This window comes from Halyomorpha halys, unplaced genomic scaffold, assembly GCF_000696795.3.
Source record: "Halyomorpha halys isolate HHAL.00 unplaced genomic scaffold, Hhal_1.1 Scaffold239.1, whole genome shotgun sequence".
Classification (NCBI taxonomy): Eukaryota; Metazoa; Arthropoda; class Insecta; order Hemiptera; family Pentatomidae; genus Halyomorpha; species Halyomorpha halys.
This window is the reverse complement of record NW_027114928.1, coordinates 912,918-932,686: the sequence shown is the minus strand read 5'-3', so window position 1 is coordinate 932,686 and position 19,769 is coordinate 912,918. Positions and strand designations below refer to the sequence as shown.

Genomic DNA, 19,769 nt, shown 5'->3' with positions numbered 1-19,769 from the left:
ATATATACATTTTTTATGTCCTTCGTTAATCAGCATTTTTCTAAAATTTCTATATAAAATAAATAATTTGTGAAAACATCATCAAAACTTATCTTGTTAATTTAAAATTCACAATTTACTTTTTATATTAACAACTGAACAAAATTTTGATTTTTTTTATGTCTATTAACATTACTTTGGAAGCGAAGTAGCTTAGTGACTAACGCGCTGTGATTAACTGACTTAGTGATTAACTCCTAGAACTGTAGTCATGAGTCAACCATGTGGGTCCTAGAGCTCTTCTGTGGCTAACCCGGCCCTACAAAGGAGACCCTGAATAGAGAAGAAATCTAGCGGTTGAACATGATCATGAAAAAATCAACTTTCTTGTTAACCATTGTTTAAAAACAGTACTTCCTTTCAAAGTACTAAACCCTTTTCATGGGTTGTTATGGTTCAAATTATTCTCTTTACTACTTTGAGTGGAACTAAATCTAATTTACCTTTTTTTTTTTGCTTTGAATATTCAAAAATTCTTTTGCATAAAATTATGTTCTAAACTAGCATTATTTATGAAATATACTGGAATCAGTTGGCAATGATAAAGGTATCCCCTTATAGAATCAATTTTTCAAATTTTTTTCGATTTTCTCAAAATCGGCTAAAATAATTTTTATTAGGTCCATTATATCGATATAAAATTAGGTTGTCTTTAATATCAGATAGTTTGTATCCTCATTGAAATAGTGTGAAAGGGGTTAAATGCCAATTTAAAAAAAAAATCTTCCTCTAAAGTACCTTTATTTTTTTTTATTTGAAAAACTAACCATCTCACATTTTTACTTGTATTAAAAAATAGATAAATATGAACTATGGATCATGAAATATGAACTATCAAAGGATTTGATGATTAACTTAAGAAAAAAGAGTAAAAATATCTATTTTTGTTTGAAAACTCATTTCTGAAGAAGTAATAAAATCATATAGCGCTGAAAAGCAAAAGATCTTAGAAAATATAAAATTTAACATAGAAAGTTGTAGAAGGTAATGAAAAGTGACGAATAAGGAATAAATAACATAAAAGGTCTGTTTTAACTGGAATGTGCGAGGGCAGATTTCCGTTTCGTCAGTCTGTTAACTGTTGTCGATAGAATTATTTAATGCTTGATTATATAACAATTAAACATCTAATAAATGATTAAAACACGAATATCAAATTTAAATGAATTATTATATTTTTATATTTGTCTACTATACTATTGTGCACACATATAATGTATCCGTAAACTGCAAAACTGTATCTAGTCCTTATGAAACGGAAAAATGCATCCTGCCCTTCCCCTTCCATTGACATCTGACACGGTTCAAAAAGACAATAAATTTTGGAGAAAACAGTACCAAAATAATTAATCCTGAGCCATATAGTACAGGTATTACTTGCTAAGCTGATAGAAATAATCCATATTTTTTAATTTTCAACCCTCTAAAGCACAAAATGACTATAAAAATAGTAACCGCTAATTTTTTTTTTCTGTCTCATTTCTTGTTAAATAAATACGTTTTGTATTTTTTCACTTATTTTCGTTCTCATTTTATTTAATAAATCCTCTACCTTTCATTGGCTAGCAAATGCATTAAAATATAAAAAGTGTTTTCATAGTTCATGTATTCAACCTATGTGAAGTCTTGACAAAGGTATGTGTGCTCGTAAGTGGGACAGTTACATCTTTATCTTATTACTAAGATTTACCTGAGCTGATGAGAAGTCCGTCTCCAAGCCAAGGTTTCATAAACTCATATTCAATAGACTTTTCGATATGTTCAGTACTAGACAGCAAAATCTGGATAGTAAAGGAAAATTATATTAATTTCTTTAGAGTACAAATTACAAATGAATGTAAAATAAAAAACACATCTAGTTTTGAAAATGACAAAATTTGTATAAAATAAGTTTATAGATATTTTATTATAAAGTTTTAGAACACTAAGAAATTATTTTCAAAATTCTTGAGCTCTTCTAGACCTTCATATAATTTGAACAAATTGTGGTGAACCTATGGAAATACTCTATAAGCAGCACCACGGCACTCTTTTAAGAATAAAAATATTTCACGGCACCCTTGTTTGGCTAAAACATTTTGTGGCACCCTTATCGAGCTAAAAAAAAATAAAAATGTTGGCACAATTATTCTTAAAGTGATTAAATATCTAGGAAAAGAAGAAAACACACTGAAAAGTGAAAATTCTGGAATAAACCGCACATTTTTTATTTTATTTTTTTGTAATATTTTGAGAAAGTGGGATTCGTTCGGAAGTTTGGCTATAAGGGAAGGGCCATTCACAAAAAATAGTTAATTGGAAGAACACTGTTACACTCAGGGAAGGAGTGTGGAAATACTGGAGCATTTTAATTGACTACTAAAATTGGACAGCGAGGAAATGAAAACGGAGATATGATCTTGGAAAATACAGATGACATTTAACTGCCCGACGAACATGAAATCATAACGAGACAATCGACCCTCAGGATATGATATGATAGGATGTAAATCCGAGCTTTTCGAGCATGGAGACCATGAATTAATAAGGTCTTACGTTTTTACAATTTATTATCCTTCAGGTATGGGGGAAAAAAAAAAAAAAGAAAAAAGCCATCTTGCCTTGGTAAAGACCTTTAGAAAGTCCAAGATCCAGGTTTTCGATATTTTATTTTATTAAACGATTCAGTGTATGCAGGCGATATTATCCTGATTAAAAATCCAGTAAAATAATTAAGTGAGCCCTTTGTAAAATTAAAGCCATTTTCATATCAAATAGATCTGGAAGTCATAAGATACATTACCTCTCTGACAATGGTTGCAGTGCCTTACAAGTTTTTTTTTTTATATATCTATTGAAATTTACAACTATACATAATAATACATTTAGTAAATTTATAATGGAGTGATACAGGCGTGTAGAGAAACTACCCATTGGTAGCACTCTACTAGCGTTTTTACATTAGCAGGTTAGGAAGTTTATAATGGAAGGATTGATACCTGGTTCGGGCTTACATATGGAACATTGAGGCCTTTATGTATTATTTTATTTGTGACGAAGTTAGGGGCACTGAAGATTTAACGAAGGGTTTTGGATTGGATACGTGAGGAATTCGAAGGTTTAGTTGAGCCCAAAGCTCCACTCCGTATGTTCAGATTGGCCATGTAGATCAGTCTTTTGTAATGCATTGGAAGTTTAGACCGTTTGTCTAGTAATTACTGTAATAGTCGAAATCTACCTGCAGTTTCCTGTCTTTTCAGTCTTGTGTGAGGATTCCATGTTAGTCGTTTGTTCAGATGTAGTCCAAGGTAGCGGATCTTTTCGACAGGGGTAAGAGCCACATTATTAAAGGATTAAAATTTGTTGGGATTTATTTTAATCCTCCAATTACGATACCATTCTTCGAGGGCTGTGATATGGGATTGGAGAGTTTTGGATGCAATCAAAGGGTTATTATTAACTGCGAGCACACATGTGTCATCAGCATACGTGGTGAGAATAGTGTTAGGACTAGCTGGGATGTCAGGTGTGTGATTCAAAAGTAAAATTATGCCAAATAGCTGAATATTTTTAGTAGAAGTTATTCTATAATTTATTTTTTTAATGACTCACCTCTATGTCTTGTGGATTGGTAAGGAAGACCAATAACCTTGGGCCAAACCATATTTTTATCACGTCTTCATATTGATAGCTCCTTTTTACCAGTGATTCAAATATCTCTAGAAATGAAATAAGATAAATAGTTACTTATTTGCTCAAAGATAGTAATAATTAGAGTATATGGGTAATTCTACTTGATTGCAAATTCCTAAAGTATCTTACTACAGTTAACAGCGCCTATAGTCATCTTCAAGTGACACAACTTTCAGAGAGTAAACAAAGTGGATGTCTTTACCTACTTCTGTGTATCTCGACAGCTTCTTCTGAACTATTTTTCAATCGTAAAATAGATTGGTCTGTTGCCAGAACCTTATCGTATAATCATTTTATTGAAAGTATTCTGAGGTTTTCACTAAATTCATGTTTTTTTTTTGTAATTTTTAGAAAAAAGTATTGTAAATTGTTACGTTGCAATTATTGAAGTACTTAATAGGGTATTTTACGACATAGAAAAAAAATTGAAATTATGTTAATATTATTGTCAGTTAATTCAGAAACCCAATGATACATATTTTGATTAATATAGATACAGGATTAATTTTTGTTTTTAGTTTCAAAAACAAAGCTTTTTAATCTGTGTACCAACTGGAGGAAAACACTAGTAGCAGTTTTCATATGTAACGTCATTTAGATTTAAGCAAACAACACTCATTTAGCGGTTCACACTTTTTAATTTATTACCTATTTTTCTTTTAAAAGAATTTTTATTATTTTTTTCAAAAACGAATATGGAATATGGTTCCATGAAAGCAGAAAGTGTAAATTTGCCTAGAATTGATACTTTAATGTTAGAGAAACCTTTTTTTCCAGCAACCGGATGTCCGTTCTGCAGAGTTTAGAAATATTAAAACGTCTGAGTAACACTTTTTTCAGGCCACACTAACACTACAACATAGTCTAAACAATATACAGACATGGTGCACACGATGGAAAATTAAAATTAATCACTACAAGTCACAACATGTCACATTTACTCTACGGTACAAAACATGTCCTTCAGTTTACATTGACAATCACTCTATACCACAAACATTGTAACTTATTTAGGACTTACCTTTGGCAGAAGGTTGACATGAGGCCCACACGTAAAGACAAAACGTAAAATGTTAAATTTCCGAATGAGACAATTATATTCTATACTACACAGACGTTCTAAATTATCGCTCAGACAGTAACTTAACGTATACAATTACTTACTAAAATCCATATGGACTTACGCATGTCAAATTTATGGACCTACTAAAAAGACACAGATTCAGAAAATACAAACTTTTGAATACAATTTTTAATACCGGCAACGAACTCAGCACTCTACGTTTCAAACGAGACCACTCACACCTACCTACGCTGTAACGGACCACATTCATATGACTTACAAACGGTTTCACAACACGCTACAAGGACATTTCAATGAATTTATACGATAGATGACATTCATGGCAACACATGGCATTCCTGACGTAACTCGACGTAGGCAGAAGAGGAGTTGGATGCGGGACCTTCCGCATAAAATAACTGAATAGAACATCTCATTTGCTAGTTCTAGAGTACATTTACAGGTGCAAATAAAGAAAAATGAATGATAGAAAAACAAAAAAACAAAAAAATTAAACATATACTGTTCTTATTAAAGGTCGTGTTTAAAACAATAACACGGAGCTGCATGTTTCATTATTATGTAGTCTAGTTTAATTGTTATTTTATTAACTGAACGTATTATTGTGTATCGATTTTGAACTAGAAGGCTAAATCATTATGTTTTGGCCACCTTAAGTAGTTTTTCGGAAAGTATATAACCTCTAATGATTGACAATTTGTATTTTACATTATACTTACATCGAAATGAGCTTCACAAAAAAAAAAAATCTAGTATTTAGATTCGATAATAATTTTGGATCCCTTACTAGCTTTAACCAAATGTTTCTAGTTTTGACATCTTTTGACACTTGAATAAACAAATTTCGTAAGGACAAAAAAACGATAACCAGTATATATCATAATAGATAATTGCTTAAGTAACAAAGAAAACTGAAAAAACGAAATAATTTGAAATAACACTCGCGCTGAGTAGATAAGCCTGGCGTATGTTTATGTCGGAATGACGTGAAAAGAAAATTAAATTTTAACGGGTAGTTTGAGACTAAATAGAGATTTTATGATAAAAATCAGAGAGATCATCATTATCAAATAGCCTATATAGAACACTTTCCAGAAACCTTTAAATACCCTTTTGTCACCTTTAGATATATCCAAATAAAACATATATTTTTTACGTAAAATTCGCATATTTGTGTATTTAGACTTGACAATGTTGCAAAACCAAAAGCAAATAAAAAAGTATTTACTTGGGACCTTATAGGTATTGAAGGTATTATCTAAACATTGTAGAAAAATTATTTTTTTAATCGAAAGTATTATTTTTGAAATTGTTTATGAATATGATACTACTTTTTCCGAGAAAGCAATCTTTCCTTGGAGTTTAAATAAATACTAATGCTTATTTTTAGAAACAAATAAATAAAATATAATCAATTTGTGAGAAATATTTAATATGAAATATGTATCATACTGATCTGATATATCATATTTACCTTTCTTGAAAAGATAATCAAGTCCTTTTTGTTTAACTAGTAAGGATATTATCAAGCAGGGTGTTATTGATAATGCGAATGCAATGAAGCATATTCACGATTCGTGTCAAGTTCATACACGATAAGCATGAGTACAGTCTCTCGTAGAAAGTGCCTTGTTTTCAAATGCAGCTAGGTGTCTCTAAATCATTAATCCTCCCATTATCTGTTCATTGGATGAATTCAGAACTAACTTTCTTAAGATATTTGAGATAAGAAAAAGTGATGCAGTTCTAAAGTATCACTATTATACTAGTATATCTAAAATCGATAATTAATTAAAAACAAACAAAATGAAACATATTTTAATATACTTCAAACTTATACTTTACAATATCAAGACGTGTTATAGAGTTTAAGAACGGGGTAGCTCAGCAGGTAAGGCGCTGTATTACTAACTCCTGGAACTAGGGTTCGATCTGGCTATAGCAGATAATTGTCTATGGCCGTGAGTCAACGCTGTAAGTGTAGGAGTCCTACTGGGGCCCACCCAACCTCTGGCGATTGAGCGTGATCTTGAACAAATATCCGTTCAGTCCATTTATCAAAATAATTGCTGTCACATTCTAGGCATAACCCGCCTTAAATATGTAATTTCAGTGTCGTACGATTTTTCGTTTTTGAGTAAGGCTGCTTCACAGACACACAGACCACTTTACGAGACTAGATTTTTTGAACAGATGGGGGCTCAAAACATGCATATCCGTCGAAAACTTGAATTCGAAATTTCGCACAATTGCAATATTTTCCCTTACTAAATATTCCATGTTTATGTAAGTGAAAGTAAAAAGAATTGAATTAAACTTATTTAGTTTTTATAGAAAATTTCGTTGTCATGAATCATGATTATTATTAAGAAATCAAAATTTGTTATATATAATAAAATATAGATAGTCTCATCTTCCCCTTTTTAAAGCAACTATTTCAAAAGTAATATATGACCGGGGGTCTTAGCGGGTCCGATCGGGAAGGATTGCCTTTTTTTTGTCTAATCTCCTCTTGTGAGATTGCGACATACCGTACAACGACCAGCCTACTGGCTATAAGTTTCTGTAATAAATTAGAGATAAGTAAGGCTACCGTGGAGGACAGGAGTGGAGGGTTTCACGCCGTATTCCAATATCAGGAGCTTTTTAAATACTGCTCGATCAAACTATTTTAGAGTCTCCTCTTCCCGTGTTAAGCAAATATTTCAAAAGTGATATAGGACCGTCGCTCCCTAGGGATCTTAGTGGGGTGAGTCCGGTCGGTAAGGATTGCCATTCTATTAAAATTGTTTCTAAAATATATATATCTAATATAGCATATTTTGTAGTATTTTTGTTCAGAAATTAGTACTTTTTACAAACCTAATACTTACTGGCCCTTTTCAATACTATTATCATATAGAGTTTACTCGTGTTAGTTGTAAATAATTACACAGATCTTCAATTGAAGATTTGAAACGATAACTTTGACTAGTCTTTTTGGTTTTAGTATCTTGAAACCGAAAATGAACTACGTTTTCACCCATCGTGAATTTTTTTTTTTTTGGTACATTCATGATATTTTGTTGCACAAACATTTTTAAAAAATTGTATCAAAATGACGAAGACTGACACAAATTAAACTCTACTAGATCAATGAATTTGAAATATATAATATAATTGATTAATGATCGTTTAAATAAATATTTTTGTGTGACTTTTTATTCCCTTAAAATCTGTCAAAGACATAATTTATCTTCAGCATCGGAAAAAGAGAAAACTCCATTAGAACAGTACCAAAACGTTTGAATTTGATTAAAGTATATGCAAATAATAAAGGTTGCAAGTCGATATAGGAAAATATGCATGAAATCCATTCTCTCCATGAGAATGTGAATTTCAATTGTTTGTTTTTATTGAAATTTCTATAAAGGGCTTCTTTTCCTCAAAAAACTTAGAAATTATAATCAAGGTAAAAGGTAGACCTAAAAAGTCTTGTAATTGTTTCTTCCTTACAAATCATTCACTGTTTTCCTTATGAATTAAGTGTACATTACTCCATCATATGAAATTATTTAATGAGTCGATGATATAAGTTTTAAGTAATTTAAAAAAAAAGAACATTAAAGTACGAGAATAATACTTAGTGAATGGGTTAGTGTCGCTTACTTACTATTCCTAACTTTATTTTCACATTATTAATCATTTTATTATCACACACACGAGTATTTCACATGCTTAAGCGATAGTAATCGACTAAATTTGCTTTCATTGATACAGCAACGATTTTATACTAATTCAAAGTTTCCTCCAAATTTTGGCCAAATAGCGCAAACTGTTTTCGAAATATACATGTGCCGAGGAATATACGATACTTATGCATAAGCGAAAGTAGTTATCAAATTTGAGGAAGTCGACATGAGATCAACTGGATACAAATCAGCATATCCCTGAAAAATTTATCAAAATCAGATCAACGATTTGATCGATTATATCGATATTTGACTATAAATTTTACTATAAACTGATGGACACATATAATATCGAAAACATATAATGTTTGTATAAATTTTCAATTCTGTGGACATAAATATTTTATGAAGGAAGATAGTCCGGGTGGTGTTCAATAAAGGTATTAAAATAATTGAAGATAAACTGTTTATTGTTAACTAACGTTTCGCTCTACTTTACAGGGCTTCGTCAGGTCTGTTAGATTGAAACAAAGATAACAACTGCGTTAACAGTTGCGCAAAGTTAGGCGAAACATTGGTTAACAATAAATAGTTCTTTTATACTATTTTGATGACTATTGACCGCCACCCGGACTATCTGCCAATCTACTTCATACGGTCAACTGTCTTCTTCAAAAAATAAATATTTTTTATTTGCTGCCAGAATACAAAGCTACCAATGTTTTGTAGTAAGAAAGCGAAAAATATAAAGAAATAGAATTGCTATAAAATAAGACTTTAAATGTTTATTTTTATATTTTTACCAATCCAAATTTTAAAGCTGTAAAAAGTCAACCAAATATATTTAACCTATTTCTTAGTTGCCTGCATGTGGTGCATGGAGTTTCTAACATAAACTTTTTGGTTAAAAAGATCTGAGAAATTGAGAAAAGGCCTGAGGAATAGTGGGAGTTTTTCACTAGTACTATTTGTCGTCTTTACGGCACTACTATAAGTAGCCATTGAACACCCAAAGGCAGTGGTAGCAGCCTATGCGGACGACATCGGCATCTACGCTTCCAGCATTAATGCCAAGACAGCCCTAACCCAAGCTCAAGAACCTGCAGCCATCATCACTAATGCGCTTAAAAGTATTGGGATTAGGGTGAACCCCGGCAAACGGACGCCATCGTGATGTCGTTCCAAAAAGGAAAGAAGCCACTGCCTACACCTTCAAAGTGGATGAAGTCGACCAATCTCCACCTCCATTCTCTACCTGGGCGTCTGGATAGGCACCTCACCTTGGCCAGTCACGTTCGGGAGAGACTTAAGCTGGCCCGCCAGAAGAGCTACAGGCTCTACCATCTCCTGAAATCCACGCAACTATCACTAAGGCTGAAGCTGCAGATCTACAAGGCGATAATATACCCGACTCTTCTCTATGGTGCACCTCTGCTGCGTCACCTCTACCAACCCACGCTTGAAAAGCTGCAGAGCTATCAAAATTCCGTCCTCCGGCGAATCGTCCGTGGAACAACTCTACAGAGGGCCAGAAACACCACAATTCACCAGGAACTCCAGTTACCCTCTGTGCAGGAGTATATAGGCCGAAGTCACATCAAATTCTTTCTGGGCTGAAGGCCTGTGCCGCTATTCAGAGAAATCACCCCTCCAACAAGACCTGGGAGGTGGCAAAGCACAGTCCCCTTGGTAGACGTCCTCGCCGAGGGAAGGACTTCTGGCTTTGCAGCTTGAAGTTATCACACCACCACCATCACCAGCCGCAATGCCCCCTCCCCATTTCTTGTAAGCCCCCAGCTATCATGCCACCAATGTATAACCGCCTTCAGCGAACCATGTTTGCTCATCTTATAATGCCATACGGCAAACTAAGATATAATGTAAATTGTATATATATAATGTATTGCATTATTATTATGTATTCTGTAACCATATAAAAAATAAAGAGGTTTGAAAAAAAAAAAATTGTATGGTCTCGCTAAGTATTGGAAAACAAGCATTTGATATAATTCTTTGGTGGTCTTCAAAAACTAGGTTAGTAAAAATGTCTAAATCTGAGTTAACGGGTGGGTGTAAAACGTCTTCGGAAAGTCTTTTAGGTTATGTTGTATTGGATAAGTCCGGTAGTTTTCCATTGAGTAAAAAATCTCAATGGAAAGCAGCTAGATTTAACTAATTTAAAACAACTCTAAAGAGCTCCTGAGGACGGTTTACATCCAGTTTACTCAATTTTACGTCATTAGACTTACCTAGTTTTTCACAACCGCCATAAAATTATACGTTTAGCTGGAATAATGTTACCTTAACATTTCTTCATAATCGATGATAAATTGATTTTTGTGTCTTTATAATCTACTGCTTCTTTATTTATTTCTGTTTCTTTCTAGGAAATGTTTTCTGCTTCATACTTGTATATGTTTTAAAGATGATGGCATTTTCTCACATGAAAATTCATTCCGGCTGGGTTGGGTTTGGGCTGTCTTTCGTTTTTGTAGTATTGAGATAAAGTGGAACATTTGACATATTATTTTTTTGTGATAATATTCATATGTTTTAGATTTTGACTTTTTAACTTCATCGCGTTGCGTGGAACTGAAGACAAATCTGGGCCTAAAGCTCGGACCACCTATAAAAGTCGTACTATCGACCAACCTGTATTCATACCAATTTCCTCTCTAGTAAAAAGACATGTACCCTCAAACATTCCCAGGAGAACAAAAGTAAGTATATTTTTAGATGATTAAAACACTTAAACTTCACTAGAACTATTTATTTAATAACAATTATAACTTAATTTTAAAAATTAAAATTCACTCCTTTATGCATTATTTTTTTAAATTTAAATCGTAACTCTTATTGTGAAATTTATTAATATATGAAAAACGTTAATAACTTAATAGCATCGGTAGGAGGAAAAGGACTATCTATGATGTAAAGAGGAAAACAGAATAATAGTACCTCGGGTTCTTGAAAAAAAAATTAAAAATAGATAGCTAAATTCATTCTTAAACCTTGAAATATAATTAATTATAAAGTTATGTAAGAAATTGTGAAACCATACTTGCTTATCCATACAAGATGCCGACTTATAAAACCCGTATGATTAAACATAATTTTAAAAATTAGTTCCATGACCTTAATGTTTCCTATGTAACCGATCTAGCCCGAACCAGATATCACTCCTTCCATTATAAACTCTCTAACCACTCAAACCCCCTAGTTTCTAATCTTGGATCCTCTTCCATTCGTGACAATCCTCCGAGGCGCCTGAAAAGAAGATGGCCACGAGACCAGTTAATGTAAAATGTCATTAGAGTGCTACAAATGGGTAGTTTCTCTACACGCCTGTAACACTCCAATTTAACTTAGGTCAGATTTACTAAATGTATTATGATGTACAGTTGTAAATAGCAATAAATAAATATTTAAAAAAATAGTTCATATCACACATAACATGGAAACGCATTTTCCAAAATTAATTAAATTAACTAACGATTAGGCTTCTTTTTTTTTTTTGTCGTTCTCGGCATTAAATTTACGTCGAATGCATGCCATAATGTAATAATTAGGTTCATTAGTAAGTCGTTAACTGTAAACTATCATATATCGAAAAACTTGTTTTCAAATTTTTCCAAAAACTGAGATATAGTCCTATTATATTAGTCCTTATACAAAAACTCGTTTCTGGCGGCCCTAAAACAGTCAATAAGCTTTTATTTAATTAGTTTGATTAATTAAGAAATACAGAAAAAAAAAGTTTTTAATCAAGTTATTCGGCTCTAACTCCTTTGTTAATGGTTCCAACCGAAAATATTATAGTGGAACAATTAATAGAACATTAAATTCCGCATGTAATGAGTAATACAAGTACTTCTTAACTATATAAAACTAAATAACCGTTTTTTGGCCGCCTGAAATTCCCTCCTTGTTACGTTTAGAATCATATACTACATCCCACTTTTTGGATAACTTGTCGTTTTTTGGTTTATGACATTTATACCACAATCTTTTGGTTAGGGTGTAGCGTTTAAGAGTTAAAAAGGAAAAAAATTATATTGCTTAATTGAATTAATTTTCTAATTAGAGTTTTACGGCCATCAGAAACGCGTTCCCGCTGTAAGTATGATTTTTTTAATTATTTGAAGATGTATGTTTTTAATTATGTTGTATGTATGGGCTGGGCTGTATGCATTGGGCTCCTGTATTACATATCGAGTCTTGGCAGAAGTTTTATATGAAAGCTATTCTATACCACTTTTTGTATTAGATTGGTTTTATATGGTGAAAAAAAATAATATTTTTCAAAATAAAAAAATTAATATGAAAAGTTATTGTAACAAAAGTGCCAATTTAATGTTGTTTCTAAAGTCTAGAAACCAAACTGTTAGTTATTTCACTTTTTACTATAACATTCATATTGGCATTTACTTATTACAAAACCATTTTTGTGTTTGTTTTTTTTTATGAATATTTAAGCTGGACCATTTTTTATTGCAATTTATTAAAAATATTTCTAGAAAAAAGTTAATATCATTTCCATCGCGTCTACTATATTGTACTCGTAAATATGATATTACGTCATACTGGAAAAAATACAACATAGCTATGGTGCTCCAAACAACCTCTCAACCGAGCTGTGCAAAAAAATAGTTATAAATATAACTATGACCGAATCGTATAATAAATAAACATTTCATCAATATGATATTACTAAATTTGCCCAGATCTGTTTTTAATGATTTGTTCAACATTTTTATTTCGCTAAAATTTGTTCAAGGTTTATTCAAGGATGTCCAGCTATCCAGCCCAGCCAAAAAACATTTGGACCACTTAATTAATTATTTGAGTAATTATTGGAGAAGTTTGTCGGGGGGTGCGGTCAGCAAAGAACAACATAAATAAACAAAACCATATTTATTTATTTTATGCCGACGTTTATATTTGAGTAATTATTGGTAAAATTTAGGAATTATTATTAATAAAATCAAACTCAAGTTTTAAATAAAATGTACAAATAGGTACAAATAGGCTAGTGCAATTGTCCATATTTTAAATAAATCAGCAATTTACTTTTATTTTAAAGTTCGAAGAATAAAATATAAATAAAAGTTATATATGTTTAGTGCGTGGTTATTCAATATTTATACTTAATAAAAATAATAACATTAATTTAATGTTTATTTTTCACTTTGAAAAATGTTTCTTATCGCAACCACCTTTTAGATAAAGATTCGAAAGATTGATTGTTGGTCACATTATATTACGATCTATTACTATTCAATAGTTTATCAATAATTGGTTATTCTATAATAACTTGAAGATATTTTATCTCTCAAGAATCCATATATACAACTTTTGGTTGGCGGCTGTCTGAAGTACAGCATTGGGGGGGGAGCCTTCTAGATTCATGATGCTAAATGGGTGGTACCCAAACCATGATTCGCAGGAAGGGTTAGTAATTATTGTATCATTTTGTGAGGAATTATTGTTAAAACTTTTTTATCGATACCTTTGTGTTTCGATGTTTCTTTGTGTATCGATGTTTTAGTGTTAGGTGAAGAATTTTAATTAAGCTAATTATGAAATATAGAACCCTTTTTTTCAGTCAGGAGTGAGGTGGGCCGCAAACTTCTAAGAGTTGGGACCCAGGAAACCACTGGGTTAAATAAATAAATTACATATTTATTTATATAAATTTATCTAATACTATGATGAAACTCGAGAGATAAGCATGTGTTTTACTCAGTTCATAAGTGTAGTTTTGTGCTCAACGACTGCCTTTACGGACATTACCTGAGCTAAAGACATACAATTTACTTTTTCCAATGACTTATTCTTCAATGTTATACGTAACCTTTGGTTTCATCTTCGCGTTAGCTCGTATATAAGTATCCCTAATTTTTAAATGCGCCTCAAACCTATATATTTTTAATAATATTCAAAATTGAAAATGTGTACTAAATTTTTAACGCTTACAATGAATATTATACTTGTGGTAACCGACATACTCTGTCGTAGTTGAGAGAAATTCACAAGCAGTTTAGTATTACCTTCTACATCTTACTATCCTTAATATATTTTTAAAAGCCGTAATTTCTTTTACTAAGGCATTGCGACAATTCTGAGATTTAGTTGTGAATCACCATAATTATTGTTCCTTCCTAACTTTTAACTACACCTTAAATCCTAGGATTTTCCCATGAACCTTTTTTCGTTTTTTTTTACGTTTTCTGTTATTAAATTAGAGTGATCTTGAATTGAAATGTGAAATTAGTTATATTAGTTAAGTATTTCTGATTGAAAAATAAACCAAGGTACATTTAATTTTCTCTGAGGGATTAAGGATGTAATCTTTGTAAAGCACGTTTAATTATAAGGTATAAGGCTCTTATCAACAATACTCTATTCCAAGTAAATATGTCTTCATTGTACAGTTATTGTTTCACTTTTCAGTTTTTATTAAATTTGCATTTCTTACGTTATTTAATAATAAATAATTATATCTATTTCAATAACTTTGATCGACACGAATTTTGTAGATGTCACACATTATAATCCTTTCACGTTACTTATAAAATCCTCGATGTATCAGGATTCAGCCCCGATGAAGCATTGCGAAGTGGAAGATGGTTCCAATCCAAAATTAAAATTTTTTCTCCTACTTTGTGTGGGTTTTTTTCACCGCAACTCGGTCTATCTTCCTACAATTTAGTAACTAATAAAAAAAAAAAATTATTTCACCTGATATTTCGAATTTTGAGCGAAATAGCTGGATTTTTTAATTGATACTTAATAACTCCAAACCTACTTACGCTATACAATTGCAATTTATTTTTTTAAATACATAAAATTTGTTGTTTTTGAGACCAAAATGAGCTTCATTTTTTCTAAATAGTCAAAAGTTATTGTGATTGATTTGTGAAATGTAGTGAAAAATATTCTTCCTGCCCGAACAAACATATACTACTCATTTTAAATAGATTTTATTAGCTTTCATTTCAACCGATAGGCTAATACTTAACGGTTCTCTTAAAAATGTTGTATAACCAGTAATATTGAATTCTTATAAGTTTTCAAAAGTAGAATTTTAGAGAATTAAAAAAAAAAAAAACATCCAATTTATAGTTATTAAACTCTATTTAAAATCACGAATATATTTTATTTTTATTTATTAAAATTTACAACTGTCTAACATAAATGACGGCAAGTAAATGTGTTGTTAGTTATATTATAATTACATGATAGACTCTTGTGGAGTAACTATCCATTGTAGAATTCCAATAAAGGATAAATATAAAAATAAGAACACGAAGCAATTGTGCTCTAAACATTCATTGTCCTAGGGATAATTAATTAATTTTTATTATATTGTAATAAATACAATATACGGTTTATATGCATTCTGTTTATTAGAATTTAATTAAAAAAATTATAATAATTTTAACTTGAAATTTTTTTTTTCTCGCAAATATCACTTGTCAATATTTTTGGTTATCCATCAGTTTTTGGAAGGCCATTAACCCTAAAGATTCTTTAATCGGCTGAGTGTAAAGCATTTATTTTCAGCCATGTAGATAATGACATAATTTTCCTTGTGAAATTAAAAGTTTAACTAATTATGAAGTTTATTAAAGTACATGGGATATGGGATAATACCCCCAAAAGCGTTGTGCAACATTATGATAATTTAGAATAAAATATATTCAAGTTTTATTAGTTTGCTAAATTTATTGTAATTCACTTACCAGACTTCCTGAAAGGAAAATCCAGAACAGCTGTTTAAATTTAATTAATATGGAATTGAGCTCTGGGGCTCCACCAAACCATCAAATTCCTCCCGCATCCAATCCTTACAATACAAAATCCTACGTAAAATTCTTGCTGCTCCTTATTACGTTACAAATAAACTCATCCACAAAGACCTTAACATCCCATTCGTTGCAGAATTGGCCCAAAACAGATATGCGTCTTTTCATTCCAAACTCTTTAACCATCCTAACCCATTAATTCTTAATCTTTCATCCTTAACAGTCCCTGATAATCCTCCGAGGCGTCTGAAAAGAAGATGGCCACGGGACCTTCTAATTTAAATTAATGTTTGAAGTACCACCGATGGTTGGTTCCTTCCCAAGATTTTCAAGTGTATATGAAACATACAACATATTTACTTATTGTATTATTTTGTACAGTTGTAAATTACATTAAATAAATAAATAAAAAAATTAAATTAAAGTTTGTCCTGCTGGATTGTACTTGTAGAACGAATATTTTTTGCGATATTTCGTGAAACAAGAGACAACTATTTTAACATTTTAGTAAATATGCTCAATGTTTGGAAAACTGTTAAAAAATAATGGTCGTACTGAGATCAATTGCGTTTCCAACCATAGCAAATTTTATTCACCTTAAAAAAGAAAGTGCAAATTATCATCGAGCGTGATTTATGAAATTATTTAATAACAATTGAAAAAAAGTGCGCTAATTTCGATTAAAATGAGGAATATCTTTCTAATATCTACAATAGCTAACTTTATCAAGTGAATTTTTTTTTTTATTTTACTTAATAGAAGGAAGAACCATTATCCTGGTGGCCAAAACATGCCCCAAAAAAATATTTACTAGTATTCATTGTTTCGCCTCACTTCGCAAGTGAAGGTTTTGGTTATTATTCGATGTATAGAATTAAATTTAACTGTTGGAAAATAAAAAAATAAAGCTGTTAGTATTGTTTTAAAAAGTTTAATTTTTGAGTATTTTATGACTTTATGAACTTAAGTGATGTACTATTTTCTTTTCAGTTCGTTAGTATTTGGTCTGAAAATACAATATTGCTGTTTTCGTATTTTTATTCTGTTTTTCGTTTACTCATTTACTGTTTATCCATCCGAAAATTCGCTTATGCGGAGTAGTTGGAATAACAGTTTAGAGTTTGGAATTGACAAGTACGAGGTAAAGCAGTACATTGATTTACGTATGTAGAGTCGAATTCAACTTTTCATTAATTACAAGTACGTAGAAGTGAAGAATATTGTTGTAATAGTATTGACCAGTGGCTTCGGGTAAATATGAAAAAAATCTCTCCAAAATAAGCTTGTTATAGAGAACGTTCAGTGTTATTGTTTTTTAACTTAAATTTTCAGTCCATCTCGAGCCCTTCATTGTTTTGTCAATGAAATTGACTTTTTTGTGACTAAGGAAAATTTCAATTTTTCTTTTCTTATATTATTATATTAAATTACTTTTGTACATTATTTTAAATAAAAATTAAACAAAACATCAGATGATATTATCAATATGAGCATACTTTTTCATTTTTAATCAAACTTTTTGAAGTTTTTCGCCCATACTACTTGTTCGTTTTTTAGGTAATGGTATATTGGCATGTAAATACACTATTGAAAAGCTAAGCGGAAGAAAATGCTTCGTGAAATTTTATTGGGAATTGTATCTAGCGCCTTACATACATTATTTAAAATGATTTAGCTTTAAGAAGTCAAAAATTAAATTTCAGTTTTCATAATAAGAATATAAAATTTTTTGATATAAACAGTTTCCTCATAGCTCTTCAATTACGGATAAAATTTAAGGTTTTTAATCAGCGTACTTCAGTTTTTTATGTATGTTTGCATAAATGTAGAAAGCATTTAGCGAAATTAATATGATTCAAACTAGGTTAGGTAGGTTTTACATTTATTAACATTATAAATTAAACAAAAAAGTTGATTATTACAAGACTTGGTGTTTCATACACATTTTAAGTTTTTACTGCACTATTTTGCAGACTTCGGGTTTTTTTATTGTCCGTTTTTCAGTTGTTTTACTGCACAAAAATCCGGCCTCTTCTTATAACCCATTATAATATTGACATAAGTGACGGTTTGTCCCCTTACTCACCAGTCGGTGATCCCGAGAATTCCAACAAGTTTCCAAGAAGAGGAAGCCCTGGAGGCCCAGGAATCTTGGCGGCGAGCTGAAGAACCCTCCTGTTGGCTACCCTCCAGTAGATGTAATATAGCAGCGGGACCACTAAGAGGAAGAAGGCTACTGCCTGTAGATCAGCAGTCCAGTCATCCATCTCTCAACTTCCGTGGTGCCTCGGATACTCCTGGCCGATTGATCCAGCAAAAGTCCTGGCCGCTTGATTAGTCCTTGGTCCCCCTACTCGCGTTCCGTCGCCACCCCTCCTTCCTTGGTATTTTGCTATGACGTAGTACTGTATCCAAATTTGAAATTAATAAATTCCTCCCAGGAAGGAATTGATGATAATTATATTATATAGGGGATTAATTATTTCAAAAATCAAATTTTTATTTTACTGTATTGTTGGCATCAATTACATCAAAGTGGCATATATATTAACATAATTTGGCTATTAAATTTACATTTTTTTCCATATTTCAATAATCACTAAAGCATATAAAAATTATTATTCGATACAATTAGTAACGAAAAAAAAGATTCAAATACTTTTCGTAAAACTAATTTATTTGTTGTAAACGTTTAATGATTTCTCTCCAATCATCAAATAACTTTTAATTGCTTGGTTTATTTACCTTTGCCTTCGTCTCTATATGTCTTTCTTATTTCCACTTAATAAGGAAGTTCTATTATAAAATAATTTAATAAATATTCCCTAATAAATGGAAATTATCAATAACGACACATCAAAGCAACCTTGATGAAGACAAAAGGCGTATTATTTTTAAAAAAGTGAATGAATGAAATGGGTTACTGTCCTTTGATATTTCGTCATCTTAATGTCAACAACACAAGTGACATAAACATATTTTTTTACAGCACGCCACCTTATCATAAAATTATATTCATTGATTACACTTTTTATTTGTTTTACATTAAGTAGTATCTAATGTATCCAATTCTTCAGGGACATTATTTATAAAGTTTATTTATGTTGATAGGGTTCTTTGAATTTAAGATGACGATTGTTTAGAATTATATTAATTTTAAAAAAACTCGAAGACTTTTTTTCTTTAATATATCCAAACATTATTAAGATTGGGTCCTATTAAAAGCAACTAGAATTTTTTTTCTTTTCTGAGTTCCAATCTGATCAACAATTCATCCGTCCATTTTAAGACTTTTGGCTTCATACTCTCTTTGTGACTTGCTGGGAGAATTCTATATTTTCTCAATACTGAGGATATTAAAACTTTCAGAATGAATATGGAATATTTCCTCCCTAAAAAATATATTTTGATTTATTAAAACTTTTATTTTTAAAGAGTGTGATACTCATGAAAGTAATTGGCTAAATTGTCATTCTTTAGATTTATATATATATA

At 31.0% G+C, this 19,769-nt stretch overlaps 2 protein-coding genes across 2 annotated transcripts in view; both read right to left on the bottom strand.

Annotated features, from left to right (window-relative positions):
* The window catches only part of LOC106680040 (cytochrome P450 4g15), a 31,999-nt gene extending 13,394 nt beyond the window's left edge, over positions 1-18,605 (bottom strand). Inside the window, exons 1-3 of the mRNA XM_014419498.3 lie at positions 18,361-18,605; positions 3,631-3,737; positions 1,730-1,820 (exon numbers count right to left, since the gene is read on the bottom strand). Of these exons, the coding sequence (XP_014274984.1) occupies positions 1,730-1,820; positions 3,631-3,737; positions 18,361-18,541 (379 nt within the window). The 5' untranslated portion in view covers positions 18,542-18,605. The remainder of the gene's footprint in view (positions 1-1,729; positions 1,821-3,630; positions 3,738-18,360) is intronic.
* Positions 18,606-18,767: 162 nt separating this feature from the next.
* The window catches only part of LOC106680041 (cytochrome P450 4g15), a 21,599-nt gene continuing 20,597 nt past the window's right edge, over positions 18,768-19,769 (bottom strand). Inside the window, exon 13 of the mRNA XM_014419499.2 lies at positions 18,768-19,666. Within this exon, the coding sequence (XP_014274985.1) occupies positions 19,503-19,666 (164 nt within the window). The 3' untranslated portion in view covers positions 18,768-19,502. The remainder of the gene's footprint in view (positions 19,667-19,769) is intronic.